This window comes from Leucoraja erinacea, chromosome 1, assembly GCF_028641065.1.
Source record: "Leucoraja erinacea ecotype New England chromosome 1, Leri_hhj_1, whole genome shotgun sequence".
Taxonomy (NCBI): domain Eukaryota; kingdom Metazoa; phylum Chordata; class Chondrichthyes; order Rajiformes; family Rajidae; genus Leucoraja; species Leucoraja erinaceus.
The window spans coordinates 115,868,077-115,891,347 of NC_073377.1; the positions used below are offsets into that span (position 1 = coordinate 115,868,077).

General features: G+C 44.6%; 1 protein-coding gene across 1 annotated transcript in view; it reads right to left on the bottom strand.

Moving 5' to 3' along the window:
• tbck (TBC1 domain containing kinase) overlaps positions 1-23,271 on the bottom strand; it is a 275,407-nt gene that overhangs the window by 71,461 nt on the left and 180,675 nt on the right. The window contains exons 21-22 of the mRNA XM_055641803.1: positions 7,814-7,850; positions 6,324-6,485 (exon numbers count right to left, since the gene is read on the bottom strand). Of these exons, the coding sequence (XP_055497778.1) occupies positions 6,324-6,485; positions 7,814-7,850 (199 nt within the window). The remainder of the gene's footprint in view (positions 1-6,323; positions 6,486-7,813; positions 7,851-23,271) is intronic.

A 23,271-nucleotide genomic window follows, 5' to 3' on the forward strand; every position in this document is an offset into this window, starting at 1 on the left:
CTGTCGCTGAGTGCGTCATTTTCGGTTCGTGGCAAGCAGCGAGAGGGTGACGTCAAGATGGCGCCAAGTGCAGGCGCCGTTGAATAATTCAGGTCAGCTGCTCTGTCTATGGTGAGTGTGTTTGTTGGATGTTATTTAAAGCACGTTTTTGCTTCAGCAACAGCAGCCTCTACAGGAGGCTTTAAACATTTGTTTTACACACTGTATATTCACCCCATTCTGAAGTTTCTTGGCATTTTAGTATTGGGTGAGTGTTTGTGAATGAGCGTGTGTGTGTGTGTGTGTGTGTATGAATGAGTCTGTGTGTGTGTGTGTGTGTGTGTGTGTGAATGAGTGTGTGTGTGTGTGTGTGTGAATGAATGTGTGTGTGTGTCTGAATGAGTGTGTGTGTGTGTGTGTGTGTGTGTGTGTGTCTGAATGAGAGTGTGTGTGTGTGTGTGTGTGTGTGTGTGTGAATGAGTCTGTGTGTGTGAATGAGTCTGTGTGCCTGTGTGTGAATGAGTCTGTGTGTGTGATTGAGTCTGTGTGTGTGTGAGAGTCTGTGTGAGAGTCTGTGTGTGAGTGTCTTTGTGAGGTGGAGGGTGTGTGTGATCAACAAATAACAAATAGTATGAACTAACGCAACAGAAAGCGCCCCCCACTGGCCAGCAATATTGGAATTGCGTTGGGTCGACCAGCCGTCCCATGTGATGTGGCAAACGCCAGCATTCAAGAGAAAACAATCCAATTCTGTCCAACCCTTCTTTGTAACTTATGCCCAGCAATCTGGGCATCATTCCGGTTCAACAGTGAGAATAATGAATGATATAGTGTCTCTCAAGCTCCCTGCATACACATCGTTTTAACCTCTCAATCTTTCCTGTACCATTTCTCTTCCTTTCTCTTCCTTATCTTTGTATTAGTTTTGTTTAGAGATACAGCGTGGAAACAGCCCCTTCAGCCCACCGAGTCTGCGCCAATCAGCGATCCCCGTACACCAACACTATCCTACACACAAGGGACAATTTACAATTTTTTGCTGAAGCCAAGTATCCTACAAACCTGTAAGTTTTTGAAGTGTGGGACGAAACCGGAGCAACCAGAGAAAACCCATGCAGATCATGGGAAGAATGTACAAACTGCATACAGACTGCACGCATAATTAGGATTGAACCCAGGTGCAGAAAGTCAGCAACTCTACTGCTGCACATCATTAATTTAAACACCAAGAGATAGAGAGTTATTCAGTACAGAAACCTGTAGAAAGGGAAACAGTATTGACTTGAGCACAAAACTGCTGGAGGAACTTAGTTTGTAATTTGCTCAAAATTCCACATCTGCATTCTCTTGTGTCTCCAACAGAATTAACTTTTCAGCTCGAAGACCCTTCGTCCTAACCAGGACGTCAAACATCTGCAATCTTTTATTATTTAATTATTAATATGTCCCTGTTTATATGTTTCACCTAAGGTCTGATTTCACTGAATGCCTCTACTCCACACACTAGTCATCAAATTTGAACAATTGATATTTAACCTGGTGAATGTTTAGCTAAACAAGACGTGACTTTGCTTCAAACAGAAACAGTAGCTAAATAAATATTCTGTGGCAAACTAAATTAAATCCTGTGGTTCTAAGATCTCTTGAAGCAGTGGAGCTATACTGGAGATAAGCACTGAAACAAAACTAGCCACATCTTGCAGCCACAAGTGAAAGAGATAAATTATCGTGCAAAGGAATTTCTGCTCCAGGGTATTAGCATTTGTCATATTTCCTAACCATGATCCAGGGAGCAGGCGTGCACACAGTAAATTGCTTGGGTCTTTTCACCACACAATAAAGGAACTGCAAGTGCTATTGCAATACTCCTTATACCCTTATATCTCAGCCGATGTGGTCAAAGTAGGGTACAGCACAGTACCACTCAGCATGAGTGTCCAGCAGGCAATTACAAAAATATGATGAATTGTGATTTAATACAATCAAATGACAATCAAATCAATGCAAGAAGCTTAATGAGGCAATAAGGGAATCTGTATATGATCACAGCATAGATTTTGCTAAATAGATCATGACCATAGTTTAGTTTAAGTTTAGTTTAAAGGTACAGCATAGACACAGGCCCTTCGGCCAGCAAGTCCACACCAACTATCGATCGCCTGTTCACATTAGTTCTAACCTATTCCATTTTCTTATCCACTCCCTACGCACCAGGGGCCATCTACAGAGCGCAATTAATCTACAAATCCACACGTCTTTGGGATATGGGAGTAAACCGACGTGATCACAGGAAGAATGTGCAAACTCCACACAGAAACCTGTGTCTCTGGTGCAGTGAGGCAGCTGCTCTACCAGCTGTGCCACTGTGTCACCTGTTCAATGGTAGATGGCTAGACTTCCTTCACTGGCAGCTCATCTGTAGACGCAGGATATAAAACCAGAATAAAACAATTCTAAGATCAACAATTCTAAAATCATAGCTTTCCTTCCAAAGTGTCCTCTCCCACACAAATGCACAACTTCACAGAACATAAATGCATACATTTGCCAAACTCATTTTAAGGATGCCAGAAAATGTTACTGATTATCTTATAACAGCAAAAGTAAAGATTGACAGTGATCTTTCAACTCAGAAAGAACAAATACATTGAATTCAAATTCATCATTGAGGATCAATAAATTTTAAATATGTGTCGGGTTTCTTTAATCACATTAGCAAAATAATTGAATACTAGACTGAAGAAGGGTCTCGACCCGGAACGTCACCATTCCTTCTCTCCAGAAATGTTGCCTGTCCTGCTGAGTTATTCCAACATTTTGTGTCTATCTTCCGAATAGTAGTTCTTTATTCCACTTTCTGTATTTCCTCCCACATCTCCTGATATTGCGACCTCATTAGAGAATAAGGTTTCTGATGAAGGGTCCTGACCAAATTGTTGCCTATCAATTGTCAGTCTGAAGAAGCGTACAAACCCGAAACATCACCTATCCATGTGCCCCTGAGATGCTGCCTGACCTGCTGGGTTACTCAGGCTCTTTGTGTTCTTTCAACTTTCTTGTTTTATTGGTTTATCTCTGACTTCATCCAAGTTGCCATTGTGTGTCAGCCAAGTATTTTCCAGTGCAGATCAATGCCTAGTGTTTACAAACAGATTCATGTTCATCTTCACAGTTCTGAGGCATTGAAACAAAATGCACGGTACTTAGCTGACAGCGCCAGAGACCCGGGTTCCATTTTGAGCACGGTTGCTGTCTGTACGGAGTTTGCACGTTCTCCCTGTGGCCACATGGGTTTTCTTTGGGTGCTTCGGTTTCTTTCCACACTCCACAGACGTAATGTTTTGTAGGTTAATTGGCTTTGGTAAAAATTGTAAATTGTCCCTCGTGTGTAGCATAGTGTTAGTGTGCGGGGTGATCGCTGGTTGGTGCAGACTCGGTGGGCCAATGGGCAGGTTTCTGTACTTCTAAAGTCTAAAGCTGCCAGCTGATTTAATGCTGAGTGCAGGATCTTCCTTGACTGTATGACTTCACTACCCCCTGGGTGGTGGATTATCAGGGGAAGCACTGATTCCTCTCATCAGTTCTGAAAGATAAAAGCTATGCAATCATATTGGAGTTTTAGCTAACTACCACAACATTGCCTGGGGGGTGCTGTTGTACTTGGGTGTTGCTAAAAAAGAAATTGCATGAAGTTCATTAAACTGGTACTAAAGGATAACACTTCTTCTTCTGGTAGATCCCTAACCTTTCAGGCCATTCTTCACGTCGTTAAGAGTAAGCAGAATACCCATCTAAGAAGCTGCACTTAACCGTTGCCTGGAGCAGGGATTAAAATGTTCCATGCTGATACCATAGTTTCAGCCCTCCAGGGACCAGTCTTTCTTATGGTTCTGGGAATAATACCACTGCAGCTTTTAAAGGCAAACGTGATTTTGCATTTGACAATGAGATGCCCACAATGTGAACAGTACAATGAGTGATGTGCAGCAGATACTCCATATCCTTTAACACAAGTCCCAGGCTTCTTGAGTGACAGTCAAACACTTGCAAACAGATTTCTAATTTATTTGTCTTTTCTTGACGGGAGGTACAGTGGCGCAGCTTGTAGAGCTGCTGATTCATAGCGGCAGAGACCTAGGTTTGATCCTGACCTCAGGTGCTGTCTGTGTGGAATTTGCACTTTTTCCTTGTGTGCCTCTGTGGGTTTTCTCCTGGTGCACTGGTTTCCTCCCACATTCCAAAGACGTGCAAGTTTGTAGGTTAATTGGGTTCTGTAAATTGTCTCGAGCGTGTAGGATAGAACTACTGCACAGGTGATCGTGGTCAGCGCAGACTCAGTGGCCAAAGAGTCGGTTTCAATGTTATATTTTTAAACTTAAACTACACTAAATAACTGACATCACTTGGCATTATCAGTGACCATATATGAATATGCCATGATGTAAAGTTGGGTAAGATCATAGGTCTGAGATGACTCTTATTCTTTATCAATATCTTCCATTATTGACTGGCATCAATCTTGCCTCCATGCAAGATGGCTACAGATTCAAGCCCAATGCAAAACGTGAAGACCAAGACTATGCTGGCACATCGCTGCGTTACTTTGGGAGGTCCACATTGGGAATAAGTGCCATGTATCAGATGACATATTACACTGAAGCATGGCTCAAATTAAACACTCCATTCATTGCCATGTAATGAAACAGCTGTGAGGAGATAAAGTAACCGATAATCGACAATCTTTGTGTTAATTTAGTTAAAGCATTTCATTATTGGAAGCTTTTTCCAGCACGCTTCTGTTTCACATTTTTTAAATGTGTTAATATTTGTTTTAGCACTTTTGATTCTTCTTCTTATTTAAAAGCTTTTCAGTTTTGGAATATTTGTCAGACACATTCAAGCTCTTTGCGTTTTGCAAACCAGTAAGCCCAGGAGTGTGAGTGTTAGCTTTCCATGAATGGGAGTTGGTTTGATAACCAGGTTGAAGCGAACTCCGGGGACCAATTTATCTCTATGAAGATCTATGCCAGAGGCAAGTGCAGATCTACAAAGCTGGTCGAAAAAATTCAAGGCAGTGACTCTCCCCTAACTCCCCCTACCTCCTATTCATATAAATTATACCAGTCTTAAAAAAAAACACATGTTAAAAATCTCTTTAAAAGCCTTCGATATACCTAATGTCAGTGCTATGTTTTATGATGGTACTTGAAGGTGCAGCATATTGGCACTTCTAAAATATTATAAATTAAGATTTCAAATTTTTGGAATTTATATTTTTTTGGAATTAGGTAGATAATTACACAGGTAGATAAAGTGATCAAGAAGGCTTTCGGCACATTTGTCTTCATTAGAATATAGAAGTGGGAAGATAGACACAAAATGCTGGAGTAACTCAGCGGGACAAGCAGCATCACTGGATAAAAGGAATGGGTGACCTTTCGGGTCGAGACCCTTCTTCAGACTGAGAGTCATGGGAGAGGGAGACACAGAGATATAGAAGGGTAAGAGACATCAAAGGGGATGAGGCTCAAGGAAAATGTAGAATAGATTATTACCCAGGGGAAGTGTACAAATATAAAAATTTAATCAGGACAGTCAGAATGGTCGGAGAACAAGGATGTGGGAGGGATGGAGAAAGAGGAAAAGCAAGGGTTGCTTAAAGTTATATGTTAATATTCATATCGTTGGGTAGTAAGCTCCCCAGTCGAAATATGGGGTGCCGTTCCTCCAATTTGTGATGGGCATCTCTGTGGAGAAGGCCCAAGACAGAAATGTCAGTGTGGGAATAGGAGGGGTAGTGAAAGTGTTTGGGAACTGGGAGATCGTGTAGGTTTACATGGAGGGGTAACATTTTTTACACAAAGGATTGTAGGTGTATGGAATGAGCTGGCGGAGGGGGTAGTTGCGGCAGGTACTATTGCAACGATTAAGGAACATTTAGACAGGTACATAGATAGGATAGGTTTGATGGGATAGGGGCTAAACGCAGGCAGGTGGGACGTGTAGATGGGGGCATGTTATTCGGCATGGGCAAGTTGGTCCGAAGGGCCTATTTCCACACTCTATGACACTGCCTATTATATTAATGTATCCAAAAATAAATACCCAGTTATTAATTCCATCATGGAGATTCAAGTATCGAGTGACGACTGCATTTAGCAATCTAGGTGCACAGACACTGTAAATCAATGTATCTGAAGCATGTATGTCATTTTTAAAGAGCATGCTTGATGAAATACTGTACGACCAAATACTTGATAATCAATTTGTGCATCTGCCATAGTGTATTGTGGGTTATTGCACACTGATAAAGGGATGAACCTCTAGTTCGTAGAAATCCTCACCTGGTAAATCCGAAAACAGTAGAATGCATTCATTGAATCCGTTGGCCAGTAGCCTGTCTCGTAACTGTTGAAGAACAGCCACCCCTATGCAGAACGGGAATGAAGAATTGCCCAGGAGTAATGTGTCCCATAGGTGAAAGATCTTGTGCAAAGGAAACACATCTGTAAAAATGGTCAAAGTTGAACAAAACGGTAAATAAGCCACACAATCATTTATGTGAGAAGCACATGGTTGCATTTTGTACACAAAAGGCTATATTTTAGTGAACAAGGTGAACTTGTTGTTCTAAAAATGTTGATGTTATTTTTCAGTTGACTTGGCTTTAATAAGGAGAATTTGATAGTTTAACAAATTTGCTAACATGCTGTTGATTTAAACTTTGAATTGAGAGCTCATAAAATCTATTTCATTGATTCACCTCCACCAACTTTGTAAGGGCAGCATGGTGGCTCAGTGGTAGGTCTACTACCTTACACGCCAAAGACCTGGGTTCGATCCTGACTACGGATGCTGTTTGTACGGAGTTTGTGACCGTGTGGGTTTTCTCTGGGTGCTCCGGTTTCCTTCCACATTCAAGACGTGCAGGTTTGTTGGTTAATTGTCTTCGGGAAAAATTGTAAATTGTTCCGGGGATCTTATAGAAACTTACAAAATTCTTAAGGGGTTGGACAGGCTAGATGCAGGAAGATTGTTCCCGATGTTGGGGAAGTCCAGAACAAGGGGTCACAGTTTAAGTATAAGGGGGAAATCTTTTAGGACCGAGATGAGGAAAACATTTTTCATACAGAGAGTGGTGAGTCTCTGGAATTCTCTGCCACAGAAGGTAGTTGAGGCCAGTTCATTGGCTATATTTAAGAGGGAGTTAGATGTGGCCCTTGTGGCTAATGGGATTAGGGGTATGGAGAGAAGGCAGGTACAGGATACTGAGTTGGATGATCAGCCATGATCATATTGAATGACGGTGCAGGATCGAAGGGCCGAATGGCCTACTCCTGCACCTATTTTCTATGTTTCTATGTTCCCATTGTGCAGGATAGTGCTAGTGTACGGGGATCGCGGGTTGGCGTGGACTTAATGAGCCAAAGAGTCTATTTCCGCGCCATATCTCTAAACTAAACTAAACCAAACTGAATTGGGCATGATCAGCACCATCATCAGCACCATCACCCCAAACAGAGAATGGTATATTCAAGGGTGTTCAAGAGCAATGGAGAATAACCACTATTTCTGGTCAAAAAGTGGAAAACACCAAAATATTTTTAATGCAACTATTTCAATCAAATTATTAAAACATTTGAAAACAATAGCAACGTCGTGGCTCTCATTCCTTTTAAAGTCCCTCTGACTAAAGAAGATAATCATAGCTTGGTTTTGATAGCGCTTGAGACCTCAATGAGCTGAGTTTTCTGCACGTCTTCATATTTTTCTTCACTTATCAGTCAACAGATTTTATTAACAATTTACTGAAGTTTGTCAAAGTATTACTCACGTGTAAACATTGTGAGAAACCATGGGATTGCATAAAGCTGGAAAAAAAACAAGAAAGCAAAGCAAGGCATTATTTGGTAAAGCCACATTAACCATTCTGTAGGCTGCTTGATTCATTCAGTGGTTACCAACATTTTTAAAGAAAAGTCATTTATTCAGTCAATAAAATGTGCACTCTTCACCCCACATACGGATATAATGACAGCACATGCTTTTAAAATGCTGGTTTTGTTCTCAGAATCCCTGAGGTCTACTGGCATTGTGAATATATTTTTATTTACCTTTTTGTAAATAAAGTTTCTAACTAAGTTACCTTTTAAAGCCTCAGCTAACCTTTAGACACAGACAACTGCTGATGCTGGAATTTTGAACAAAACACAAAGTGCTGGAGGAATTGAGCTGGTCAGACTACATCTATGGGGAGAATGGACAGATGACGTTTCAGCTCAGGCCCTGACCTGAAATGTCATCTGTCCATTCCCTCTTTAGATGCTGCCTGACCCACAGAGTTTAGTGTAGCGATACAGCGTGGAAACAGGCCCTTCGGCCCACCAAGTCCGTGCCGACCAGCAATCCCCGAGCACTAGCACTACTTAGACACTAGGGACAATTTACAATTTTACCAAAGCCAATTAACCTATCTCCTTAAACAGGAACAGGTGACTTTGCAGGTTGAAACCTTTCTTCAGACTCCAATCAGGTACAATCCTGTCTATCTGGCTTGTAGGTTAATTGCCTTCGGTAAAATTGTAAATTGTCCCATGTATGTAGGATAGCGATAGTATATTGGTTGGCGTGAACTCGGTGGGCCGAAGGGCCTGTTTAAGGAGTATGTCTAAGGAGTTTGGGAATAAATCAGAGCTGCCGGAGAAAACCCACGCAGTCACGGGGAGAACGTACTCCATACAGATGGCATCTGTGGTCATGATCCAACCTGGGGCCTTGGTGCTGTAAAGCACCAACTATACCACTGCACCAAGTTTTTCAAGTATTTTGTGTTTTCTTCTGTGGTCTTTGGTTACCATCCCCAGAGAATCTTTGAGCGAGTCACTTGTTCATTCAGTCTAGGTTGGGAACCAATAATCGGACTTGAGATCCTTATGGCAAGTACGATTCAATGGGAATTTAAAAGCTTTCAGTTTTCTTGTGTTGTATCTATGCAGATTGCAAGAATGAATGTTCCTCCTTTGATGTGGCTGGGCAGTTAATATGAAGACATTGCTCTGCCCTTCTTGGAATTGTTTCAAGGAAGGATATATATACGACCAGCTGTGCTGCAGGAGCTGCAAGTGAAGAGGACAGCTTTGCTTCCTCCACTCCTGGACTGGTTTCCAGCTACCACTATCCCATGTGGATACCATTGACAAAATGGCTTTGTGATTGAGTAATTTTTCTTTCAATGGCCTTTTCCCCTTCATGGGCTCCGCTATCGTCTTAGGGTTCACAAACCCAAGGTTCACTTCCATAAGTGGCCAGGTTAGCTAACTGCCATCCAGGACTTGATATTCTGTTGTGTTACCCATAATCATAGCAGAAGCATATGGGGTGGCACAGTGGCATAGCTCGGGCGGCACAGTGGTGTGGTGGTAGACTTGCTGCCTTACAGCACCAAAGACCTGGGTTCGATCCTAACTAGGGGTGCTGTCTGTACGGTGTTTGTACATTCTCCCTGCGACCGTGTGGGTTTTCTCTGGGTGCTCCGGTTTGCTCCTACACTTCAAAGACATACAGGTTTGTAGGTTGTGTCAGAAGGAACTTGAGATGCTAGTTTATACCGAAGATAGACTCAAATTGCTGAAGCAACTCAGCTGGTCAGGCTCCAATCAGGTACAACCCTGTCTATCTGGTTTGTAGGTTAATTGCCTTCGGTAAAATTGTAAATTGTCCCCAGTATGTGGGATAGCGACAGTATATGGGAATGATCACTGGTTGGCATGAACTCGGTGGGCTTAAGGGCTGAATCTCTTAAGTCTAAAGATGTTTGACCCTAACTTGGCAGTTAGCGGCTTCAACTGCTCATTGGCAGCACTCCATGGGGGTTGCAGGTCCTGGGGGTTGCAGGTCCTAGGTTGAAATTCTATTGCATCACATAATCCAGTCTATTGCTATGATTGGGGACTGATTAAAGCACTGAATTCTTGGCAAAACCATCCGGTAGACAAGATGGTTTTATCTACCTAATGGGAAAATAATTAAAAGATTTCATGACACAATTCACAGAGAATCTTGAAGTTCTAGTTATCACATTATTCACTCAATCAGTACCACTAAGAACAGATCAGCCATAAGTGGTTTATGTATTGGTGTCTTTGGGATCTGTTTCACATCAATTGATTGCTGCATGTGACTACTTACGTATGGATGCAATTCATTGACTGGTTTACTGTGTGCAGTTCTGGTCGCCCAGCAATTGGAAAGATCTCATTAAGATGGAAAGGATGCAGAAGATATTTACTAGAATAGTAACTCGGTTTCTGGGCTTGTTATAAGGAGCAACTAATAGGCTGGGAGTTTATTGTTTGGAGTGTAGGAGTCTGAGGGGTGATCTTATTGAGTTGCATAAAATCATGAGGGGCATAGATAAAGCAAACATTCACAGTATATATCCCAAGGTAGAGGATTCTAAAACTAGAGGGCACAGGCTTAAGGTGAGAGGGGAGGCATTTATGAGGGACTGGAGAGGCAACTTTTCCATTCAGAGGGTAGTCCTTATCTGGAAATGAGCTGGCATAGGAAGCTATAGAAGCAGATACAATTACGACTTGTAAAAAACATTTGGACAGATATATGAAAAGCAAAGGTTTTAAGGGCTATGGCCAAATGAAGGCAAATGGGACTAGCCCAGTATGCCAGCTTGAAGCCTGTTTCTGTGCCCTATAGCTCCATGACTGCCTGAATCTACTAAGAACATGAAAGATAAGGGTGGCACAGTGGCACAGCAGTGGAGTTGCTGCCTTACAGCTTCAGAGACGGGGGTTCAATCTTGACTACGGATGCTGTCTGTTCAGAGTTTGCACGTTCTTCCTTTGACCGTGCGGGTATTCTCCAGGAGCTCCAGTTTCCTCCCACATTTCAAAGACGTGCAGGTTTGTACGCTAATTGGCTTCTGAAAATTGTTCCCAGTGTGCAGCATAGAACATGGGTGATCATGGTCAGCATGGACTCGGTGGGCCGAAGGGCCTAGTTCCATGCTGTATCTCTAAGCTAAAGTAATAATCTAATATCTTTATCCTCTTACACTCCCAATTTTTTTTAAGAACCAACAGTTCCTCTACACTTCCTAACAACTCTCTGCTTAATGATGAGCATGGTTTATTGCAAGACCATACAATACAAACCAGAGTTGTTTTGTCAATCTGCTCTCTATCTGTTCCTGCTGAATTGGTAATTATTAATCTCTCTGTATATATGCTACCTGAAATAATCCACTTTACTTTTGTGTGTGGGTGTCTGTAGACATTGAATGACTGACGCAATTGCCCACATGAAAGGTCACTGCACTTAATAAGCAATTTGGTGAGCGGAATGCTTTGAGGCTCAATGGATGATTAAATTAAGCAAATCTGTCTAAAAGCAAATACAACTGAGGTTCAGTTGGGGACATCCTAAATCTGATTTTTAGTAAGCCTTGTAAACACCGCTGAATCAGACAAGACTGACATTGTTTGATTTAACTTTTCGTGTATCTCTATATATAACTGTGCTTGTAATATTTTATCCATATATTAATGGCATTACATCCATGATCCATTTATGCAAATGACAGTCACAGAACATGGAAATTATAGGCTATGATGAGGCCCTTTAGACCACCGTGTTAGTGCCAGCCATTAAGTCAAATTAAACTAATCCCATCAGCCTGCACATGCCCCATATCCCTCTATTTCCTTCCTGTTCATATATCTGTTATATATATAGATATACAATGTCACTATTGTATCTGTTTCTACTACCTCTCCTGGCAGTTCCATGTTCCTACTACTTTCTGTGTAAAAAAAAACTCACAAATCTCCTTTTAACTTCCCTCCCCTCCCCTCTGTCTTTAAAGCAGTGCCTGCTGATAGTTCCAATTCCCACTCTGGGCAAAAAGAGTCCATCTCCAATGTCAGGTGCAGATATGCGTGGATATTTCTCATCCATGATGATGCTTTTTCTCTCCTCTTTTTCTGGAGTATGAAACATTATATATGATTCAAGTTACAAATTATTCAACTGGATCGAGCACTAATGCTGATGCTGTGGGGTGTTTCAATTCTCTATTCTCCGATAATTAGTTCTTAGAGGGGGATGCTGACATGTGGGCAAAGCAACATCTCCCTATTCATCCCACAGGTTATTGGACTCTACACCTATAACAACAGGAACATGAAAATGGTGCCAAACCTGGTGATTCTGTATATTTTCTCAGTGTATTTCTCCTATATATTTCTCTTATACACTTGTACTGTATCTAAGATACTTATTTAAGGTATCTAAGTGCTTATGTATAGTGATACTTGTACTAAACTGTGTACAAAAATGAATTTCACTGTATATAGGTACACGTGACAAATAAAGTACAATTGAGCCATTGTTGAAATGAGTTAGGTTACAGATTACGTATGATCTTTGTGTGGCTGAGGTGACAAAGGCCTGCTCTTGCTCAAATGTTCTCAGCATTCCCGTTGTGAATTACAATAGCATATTAAAAAGCATCAGTGTATGGCACCATAATATCACCAATGGTCCATTGGGGGACTGATCTGATTTATCAGGCAGAACAGGATCTCATATCGTGGCTCGGTAAAGTCTGAAAATCTGACGTGGAGCGGTGTACTTCACAGTTATAGCTATTACAAATATTTGGCTTCTGTGTGGCAATTTCCAGTAGTACCTTTAAGGACTTTCAGTTAAACTACATGAACAGCTGAGAATGCAAGCATGGCATGCACTGTTAATTTGCAGCAGTCAATCAAAAGCACACTTTACCCCAGGGGTCGCAAGCCCGCATTGGAAACATGGTCTAGGAGCATTGTGTTAATATTCATTTCATTCATCGGCTGGAGATTTTTGTATGAATCTTTATTAAGGGGACAGGCACTTTATGCCTAAAATGAACACTGTAAACTAAGTCATGTTGACCCCTATCCACTGAACTTACATCTTGAAAACAGGCTAGATTACATTTTCTAGGTTAAGTTGTAAACATTATACAACAACCAAGCAGCCCCTTTCAGGATTGCATCATAGCTTTCATTGAGTCTTCACATTTATTTCTGAAGTTATCCTTAAATTGGTTTTAGAAGGAACTGCAGATGTTGGAAAAATCGAAGCTAGACAAAAATGCTGGAGAAACTCAGTGGGTGAGGCAGCATCTATGGAGCGAAGGAATAGGTGACGTTTCGGGTCGGGAAGTAGGGTCTCGGCCCGAAACGTCACCTATTCGTTCGCTCCATAGATGCTGCCTCACCCGCACAGTTTCTCCAGCATTTTTGTCTGCCTTAAATCGGTTTTAGACACTTTTCAGATAGCAAAAATGAATAGAAGTTACTACCTGGTTCACCTGCAAACATAAACATGCGGGGGGGGGCAGAGGAACAACTCCAGGACTGCTTGGAGTCTGTGGACTGTGGGCAATGTTCATGGACTCGGCAACGGACCTGAATGAATACGCCACAGTCGTTACAGACTTCATAAGGAAATGTGTGGAGGACTGCGTTCCAACAAATACCTTCCGAGTGTTTCCTAACCAGACACTTTGGATGAACCATGAGATCTACATTCTTCTGAAGACCAGATCCCGGGCATTCAGGTCTGGAGATAGAGGTCCATAGAAGTCCAGATACGACCTTGGTAAGGCCATCAAAAAGGGCAAAAGGGTCTTCTGCTCTAAGCTGAAGGATGATACAGATGTTCGGCAACTGTGGCAGGGCTTGAATGCCATCACCTCCTACAAGGCAAAATCAGGAGGCGGCTCAAACAACCGCGAAGCATCACTCCCTGATGAGCTCAATGCGTTCTATGCACGGTTCGATACGGAGAACACTGATTTTTGCACACAACTGCGGGAGTTTTTGCAGACATTTTCAACCTCTCACTTCTGAGGTCTGAGGTTCCCACCTGCTTTAAGAGGGCATCAATAATACCGGTGCCCAAGAGGGCATCAATAATACCGGTGCCCAAGAAGAGTAAGTTGATGTGCCTCATGACTATTGATCAGTGGCACTAACATCTGTGGTGATGAAGTGCTTTGAGAAGTTGGTTATGGTGCACATCAACTCCTACCTCAATAAGAACCTCGACCAACTACAGTTTGCCTACCGCCGCAACAGGTCAACGGAGAATGCAATTTCACTGGCCTTCCACTCCGCACTGGACCATTTGACAATAAAAACACCTACGTCAGGCTGTTGTTTATAGAGTACAGCTCGACTAGGGGAAGGATGAGGACCCACAATCCTGTTTATATCAACAGGAGAGGTGGAGAGGATCAATAACTTCAAATTCCTAGGCGTGCATATATCAGAAGATCTTTCCTGGACCCAGCACACTGATGCAATTGTAAAGAAGGCACATCAGCGACTCTACTTCCTGAGAATATTACGGAGATTCAGCATGTCGAAGAGGATTCTCCTAAACTTCTACAGGTGCACGGTAGAGAGCATTCTGACTGGTTGCATCGTGGCCTGGTTCGGCAACTTGAACGTCCAGGACTGTAAAAGACTACAAAAAGTTGACCACTGCCCAGTTCACCGGCTTTGACCGAAGGATCTATCCTAGTCGCTGCCTCAAAAAGGCAGCCAAAATCATGAAGGAGCTCCACCATCCTGGCCACGCACTCATCTCACCACTGCCATCAGGAAGAAGGACAGGAGCCTGAAGACTGTAACATCCAGGTTCAGGAACAGCTTCTTCCCCACAGCCATCAGGCTATTAAACACAACAAATAAGCTCTGAGCTCTGAACTGCAAAAGACTATATTATTATTTGTTATTTGCACTATATTTGTTATTTATTGAATGTTTTCTTTTTCCCCCCCATTATGTACAATGTTTACATATTCACATATTCTGTTGTGCTGCAGCAAGTAAGAATTTCATTGTCCCGTCCGGGACATATGAAAATAAAACACTCTTGGCACTTGACTATCTCTAAACTAAACAATGAAAACAATGCGAGGAAGGGAAACTAAGACCACCTATGCTGTTAGTAGCCGACCATACATGAATATCACTACCAAAAATGGATTAATTATGAGATTAAGGCTACTTTATTTTGCCACATTGCAACCATGAAATGTGGCATTCAGCTGCACATTAGTTTAAAATTAGTCACAGACTGGAGAATGTATTAAAGCCGAATGGCATGCCTCTCTTCAGGAGACCATTTCACATCATGGTTTCCTGTATAATATGACAGGTTCAAAAATTGCTAAAAATGATCCTTTAGACTTTCTAAATGCTGTCTAAACATCATGTGATTTTTCATGATATTTTTAGATAGATCCATCTAGCTCTATCTGAAGAATATATATATAGCTAAAGGGCGAACAGTTCAGTATGCATGCAATAGATCTTCGCAATAAAACATTCACAGTGGTGTAGCTAGCAAAGCTGCTGCCTCACATCGCCAGAGACCTGGGTTCGATCCTGACCTCGGATGCTGTCTGTGTATAGTTTACATGTTCTCACTGTGACCCCATGGGTTTCCTCCAGTTGCTCGGGTTTCCTCCCACATACCAAAGATGTAGGTCAATTGGCCTCTGTACAATTATCACCAGTGTATAGAGAGTGGATGTGAAAGTGGGATAACATAGAACCAGTGTGAACAGGTAGAAACAAAGAACTGCAGATGCTAGTTAATACACAAAAGGTCACAAAGTTTCGACCGCAGAACCCACCAATCCCCATCTACAGATACTCTCCTCCACCTAGCGGAGCTGGTCCTTATCCTTAATAACTTTTTGTTTGACTTCTCCCATTTCCTACAAATACAAGGCGTTTATTGGCATGCGCATGGGCCCTAGCTATGCCTGCCTCTTTGTAGGGTACATCGAACAAACCTTGTTCGAGGCGTACCGTGGCCCTATCCCTGAACTCTATCTCCGCTACATAGACAACTGCATTGGTGCTACCTCCTGCACCCACACACAACTCACTGACTTCATCCATTTCATCACTAACTTCCATTCGGCATTCAAATACACCTGGACCATTTCCGACATTTCCCTAACATTTCTTGACCTCACTATCTCCATCGCAGGTGATGGACTACTGACTGACATCCACTATAAACCCATTGACTCCCATGGCTATCTAGACTACACTCCTTCCCACACAGCTTCCTGTAAGGACTCCATCCCCTACTCCCAATTCCTCAGTCTACGCCGCATCTGCTCCCAGGATGAGGTGTTCCACACCAGGGCATCGGTGATGTCCTCATTCTTCAGGGAACAGGAGTTACCCTCTTCTGCTATAGATGAGGCTCTCACCAGGGTCTCCTCTATACCCCGTGACTCCGCTCTCACTCCCATCCTTCCACTCGTAACAAGGGCCGAGTCCCCCTTGTCCTCACCATCCACCCTACCAGCTGGCACATACAACAAATAATCCTCCGACATTTTCGCCACCTCCAACGTGATCCCACCACTTGCCACATCTTCCCATCTCCTCCCCTGTTTGCTTTCCGCAGAGACCGCTCCCTCCATAACTCCCTGGTCAATTTGTCCCTTCCCACCCAAACCACCCCATCTCCGGGCACTTTCCCTTGCAACCGCAGGAAATGTTACACTTGTGGCTTTCCCTCCCCCCTTGACCATTCAAGGACTCAAGCAGTCTTTCCAGGTGCGGCAGAGGTTCACCTGCACCTCCTCCAACCTCATCTATTGCGTCCGCTGTTTTAAATGTCAGCTGCTCTACATCGGTGAGACCAAGCATAGGCTTGGCGATCACTTCACTGAACACCTCCGCTCAGTCCTCAATTTTTTAATTAGTTTTTATTTCAAAATAGACTTTATTCAGGTAATAAATATATACAATACATGAACCGTGCAAAAAATTCATCTGACATTTTCGGAGGCTATACAAATTGTTCAATACAGTGTAAACATTTTTCAAATTTCACAAATCTGTCCCCCACGCGTGCCGCTCATGTGGCCCCCTGGCGTGGGATACCTTCCCTTATTTTGAGGGGCGTCTCCACCATACCGTGCCCCCCATGTCCAGCAGCGGGAGGAACCTAGACTGTGGTCCGCAATAAGCAACCTGATCCGCTCGGTCCGCAATAACCAACCTGATCTCCCAGTGGCTCAGCACTTCAACTCCCCCTCCCATTCCGAATCCGACCTTTCTGTCCTGGGCCTCCTCCATGGCCAGGGTTATGACCACCGTAAATTGGAGGAACAGCACCTCATATTTCGCTTGTGATGTTTGCACCCCAGCGGTATGAATATTGACTTCTCTAATTTCAGGTAGTCCTTACTTTCTCCTCCCCCTCAGCTCTCCCTCAGCCCTCTGGCTCCATCTTTTCCTTTCTTCTGACTACTGAAGAGCGTTTCTGATCTGTCAGACAGGTGTTTGGGGTTTTTTCTTTATAATAGAGAGAATTTTTCTGTCATCAGCTGTGGAGGTCTTCCTTGGCCTGCCAGTCCCTTTGCGATTCGTATGCTTGTGGCGCCTTCACGCGCATGTTGGTTTTGCATACAGCCTGTCACCGTTGGCGAATCGCCAGCAGCCTCAAGAGAAGATTCAGCCGCAAGAGCTCAATAACAACTCCAAGGTCAGATGCACTAATTGGCCTTATATGCACGTGGGTTATGATTGGCGAGACTGTAGGTAAAAGGGGCTTCTGGAATAAACGTGACACAAGGTGTCTGGCTCAGCAAGTGTGTTTGTTCTTTGCTTTCTGTCATGGGATTCAGTAGATCCGACAACTGGTGACACCGTTGCTACACGCAACCTTCCACTTACTCACGAAATGTATGACGATAAAAGTGACACGGTGTCAGCTGACAACGTAAAACTTGACGACCCAACTTTTTACAACCAATGCGAGAGCGTGGTTTTCAATACTAGAAGCTTGATTTCACTCCCTCAATGTCACGAGCCAACAGACAAAGTTCAGTTTCCTAGCAGCTCATCTTCCAGAGCAGATCGCATGGCAAGTAGAGGGGTGCTTCTTAATCCTGAAGAAATGACGCCATACGATGTGTTTAAATCCACTATCTTGGAGCAAATGCAGCCGTCGAAGCAAGCCCGCATTTCAGAGCTGCTCGTAGATGATAATCTGTGATAGGAGGCCATCACAAATGCTGCCGATATGGTGCAGGCTGGCGGTAGACGAAAAGATTGACGGCGATGTCTGGAAACAGAAGTTTCTCTGCTGCATGCCAACTCGGGTGCAGGGGCATCTGATAGGTATGTTTCAATCGGTCACATTAGACGAGCTCGCAAAACAGGCCAACATTGTTATGGAGACAACCACTGCGCTGCAGGTGACTGTGGTCAATGCAACAACAGTAAAACTGGAAAATGCACAGCGGAAACACCAGATTGCAGCGCTCAGTGCACAAGTCGAGGGTTTGGCAGCCCAGCAGAATCATCCCCATTTCAGGTTTAACGCAAACCTGGGGGTCGGGTACGGGGCCGAGGCGACGCCCAATGCATTTGCTGGAAACACCGGAAATATGGTGCAGCGGCCCGGTCGTCTCAACCTCCTTGCTCCTTCTACAAACATCAACACCCGGGAAACGATGAAGCCCAGCAATAGAGGCGACTGCTGCCCGTGGGCAACGAGCCACCGCCTTTATCTCAGCGACCGCCTTTCGGGTAAGCAATATCTCATTGACTCTGGCGCCTGATTAGTTGTTCCTCCCAGTTCCCAAGTGTGTTTTCACCCTAACCTCGGATGTGTTCTCACCGCCGCGAACAATTCTAGCATACGGACATTTGGTCAGAAATCAGTCATGCTCGACTTCGATCTGCAGAAAACATTTCGCTGGATTTTCAGTCGCCGACGTATCAAAACCCATTATCGGAACGGATTTTTTTTCACACTTTCTTTGCTGGTGGATTTAAAAAATCGCTGCTTAAATGATTACTGCACCCGCGCACAGGTGAACTGCATCTGCCGTCCGGCAATGACTATCTCTCACCTTACCAGCCTCCAACCCAGCACTGACCCATATCAGGAGTTACTTAAACAATTTCCACGACTAATAAGTCCGTCTTACTGGCACAATGATATCAAACACACTGTCACGCATCATATTTAGACCCGTGACCGTCCAGTTTCGGCAAGAGCGCGCAGGTTACCAGTAGATCATCTCAAAGTTGCAAAGGCCGAATTTGACCATATGTTGGAGGCCGGAATCATCCGCAGGTCTAAGAGCTGCTGCGCATCACCTCTTCACATGGTCCCGAAGAAGTCTCCCGGAGATTGGCGACCCTGCGGCGACTACCATTCACTAAACAATGCCGCTATTCCAGTTCGATAAAGCATCCCACATGTGCAGGAGTTCTCTGCAAGCCTAAAGGGTAAGCGGGTGTTCACAAGCATTGATCTCGTGCGCGCGTATTATCAAGTTCCGGTCGAGCCTGCCGATATTCCCTAGCCAGTCGTGGTCACTCCATTCGGGACGTTCGAATTTCTACGGATGCCGTTTGGTTTGCGGAACACAGCACAATCGTTCCAGCGTTTTATGGACCACGTACTCTTCAGCCTCAATTTCGTCTTCGCCTACATCGACGACGTGTTGGTAGCGAGCTCTAGCGAAGACGAACACAAGAAACACCTCGGATTACTGTTCCCGCGTCTCGACGAATATGGTATTGTCATTAACAAAAAACAAATGCGTGTTTGGCGCTCACAAACTCACTTTCCTCAGGCATCGCATGATGGAGAACGACATCCTGCCCGGTGAATCAAAGGTGCAGGAAATCCGAAATTATCCAGTGCCAAATTCGTTAAACCAATTACACAGATTTCTACCGCCGCTTTCTACCGAACTCCGCAGATTCTCTATTACCCTTGACCAACTTAGTCAAAGGTTCGGACAAATCGTCTTCAAAGAAACCGTTGTGTTTACCTGAGGATGCAATGCAAGCCTTCAACGCCGCTAAGAGGACTCACGCCGACACAACTATGGTGGGCCATCAGGGGCCAATGCCTTATTTTCACTTACCACTGATGCCTCCGTCAACGCCGTGGGAGCCGTCGTGGAGCAGCGAGTCAATGGCAAGTGGGAGCCTCTGGCATTCTTTTTGGCAAAATTATCACCCACTCAGATGAGAGAACTTTTGGCTATGTACCTCGCTGTCCAGTATTTCCGCCATCTGTTGGAAAGCTGTCCCTTTGCTATTTATATTTATACGGATCACCAACTGCTCACATACACTACTCGTACAAGTGTGGGGAGCTATTAACTGCAGGAAATCCGCCACTTGGACTTTATTCTGCAGCTCTCCAGTGACATTAGGCACGTTCAAGGAAAAGCAAATCCGGTTGCTGATGCCCTATCAAGACTGGAGGTGGATGCTCTGAGTGCGGCCACACTCATCGATTTTTATGCCATGGCACAGCATACTGATCCAGATCTTATCCATTAACACCGGACGCATACAGCCCTAATATTGGAAGATGCATCTATCGGTGACATGAGAGAAACAATCATATGTGACACTTCCGCTGGCAAACCAAGGCCGGGTTTTGCCTAGGACGATGCGTTGAGAAGTTTTCAGCGCGCTGCACAACTTTCACATCCGGGCAAGAAGGCTACGATAAAAATAATCTACGAACGCTTCATCTGGCCTTTCATCAAGCGTGACGTTGGATTATGGGCGAAGACTTGTCTACCGTGTCAACAATCCAAGATCTCCAGGCCTACTGGGACCCCTTTCGGTGCATTTCCTAAACCAAACACCCGTTTTGTGCACGTGCACCTGGACTTGGTCGGCCCACTCCCACCGTCAAGAAACTACTCATATCTGCTCATTTGCGGAGACCGGTTCACAAGATGGCACGATGCTATCCCAGTCATCAACATTTCAGCGGAAACAATAGCCCGTGCTATTGTTGACCGATGAATTTCAGTCTTTGGGGTCCCAAGTACAATCATAACAGACCGAGGACCGCAATTCGAGTCTGCGCAGTTTCAAACACTAGCCAACCTCGTGGGTACGAACTGGATTTGAACGACTGCATATCATCCAAAAGGGAACGGCCGATTGAATGGTCGATCGCCAGTTGAAAGTCGCTCTGGCAGCCGGAGAAGACGCGTCTAACTGGAGTGAACGGTTGCCTCTGGTTCTGCTTGGCTTTCATACGGCGGTGAAAGCAGACCTAGGATGTTCGTCGGCGGAAATGGTTTACGGCACAACTCTGAAGCTGCCCCGCAAATTTTTCGAACCAATCCTCAAAGACAGATCCTATGATCCAAGCATGTATTTCGATCGATTTTGGCGAACTATGCAACTGGTCAGGCCAACACCGACACAGCAAACACCTGCAATGATCTACGTGCCTGCTGACCTCCAACGCTGCACACATGTTTTGGTTCGACATGACGCCATCGGTCGATCTCTTCAGCAAGCATACGATGATGGCACTTAGCAAATCATCCAACACCTCCCCAAAGGTTTTATGATCTATCGGAACGGAAAAACTGAGACCGATTCCGTCGACCGGTTAAAGCCAGCATATGTCGAGAACCAACCAACTACCTCACCCACCAAACCAGCGAAGTCACAAGACCCCAACACTTCCTGTCAAAGACCTCCAACACTGCAGTACCAAACACGATCAGGCTGTAAAATCAACCCGCCAGACGGGGCAGGACAAAGCCAGGCAGCCGCCACCTTGTATGACTCGGTGGCTGAGGGAGATCTTTCTCGGGAGATCCCCCCCAACCCCGGGATCTCCGCCCCTGCCTGTCCATCGCCAAGTGCCGCCGCCAAAGGCAGAGGCAGTTGGGATCTCCTCACCACCGCCTCTCCTCCTCCGCAAACCAACAGGAAGGTGCGGGGCCGAGTGGTGCAGACGCTTCAGACGGCAGAAGGGGGCCACCCCGTCCCTCCCTCCTCCGGCGGGAGGGTTTGTTTTGAAAGCGCCGTTGGTGGAGTGGCAGGCAGCAGCCGCTATGAGGGCGGGCGGGGGTGCGGGTGTTGGAGGAGATGGAGCCATCGCCGCTGCTGCTGCTGCTGTTCGGGGCCCGTCATTCGCTCAGACCCTCCGTCACGCCACACTTAGTATCTTCCCCACGCAATACAGCCGTCGCCGACACAAAATGTCACGTTCTTTTTCTCCAGAAATGCTGCCTGACCCGCTGAGTTACTTTGGGTCTATCAGTTTTTTGGGTCTATCTTCGGTATAAACCAGTATCTGCGTGCCAAGCGGGGCAAAATGACTCGGTGTTTAGGTTGCCCGGCGGCACTTCGGGTGGTCAGTGGCACCCGGGCAACCGCTAATTTCGAGCCCTGCCTTTTCTCCATAGATGCTGCTGCACCCGCTGAGTTTCTCCAGCACTTTTGTTTACCTTAACAATCTTATATGTTTCAATGATATATCCTCTCATCCTTCTAAACTCCAGAGTGTACAAGCCCAGCTGCTCCATTCTCTCAGCATATGACAGTCCTGCCAATTCGTGAATTAACCTTGTAAACGTACGCTGCACTCCCTCAATAGCACGAATGTCCTTCCTCAAAAAGCTGCACACAATACTCCAGGTGTGGTCTCACTCGGGCTCTGTACAACTGCAGAAGGACCTCTTTGCTCCTATATTTGATTCCTCTTGTTATAAAGGCCAACATGCCATTCACTTTCTTCACTGCCTGCTGTGCCTGTATGCTTACTTTCATAGACTGACGTACAAGGACCCCCAAATCCCGTTGTATTTCCCCTTTTCCCAACTTGACGCCATTTAGATAGTAATCTGCCTTCCTGTTTTTGATACCAAAGTGGATAACCTCACATTTATCTGCATTAAACTTCATCTGCCATGCATCTGCCCACTCCCCCAAACTGTCCAAGTCACCCTGCATTCTCATAGCATCCTCCTCACAGTTCAAACTGCCACCCAGCTTGGTGTCATCTGCAAATTTGCTAATGTTACTTTGAATCCCTTCATCCAAATCATTGATGTATATTGTAAATAGCTGCGGGCCCGGCACCGAGCCTTGCGGTACCCCACTAATCGCTGCCTGCCATTCTGAAAGGGGCCCGTTAATCCCTACTCTTTGTTTCCTGTCTGCCAACCACTTCTCTATCCATGACAGCACTCTACCCACAATATCATGTGCCTTAATTTTGCCCACTAATCTCCTATGTTATCAAATGCTTTCTGAAAATCCAGGTATACTACATCCACTGGCTCTCCCTTGTCCATTTCCCAAGTTACATCTTCAAAAAATTCCAGAAGATTAGTCCAGCATGAATTCCCCTTCGTAAATCCATGACTATGTAGAAACACAGCTGTAATTTCTACAT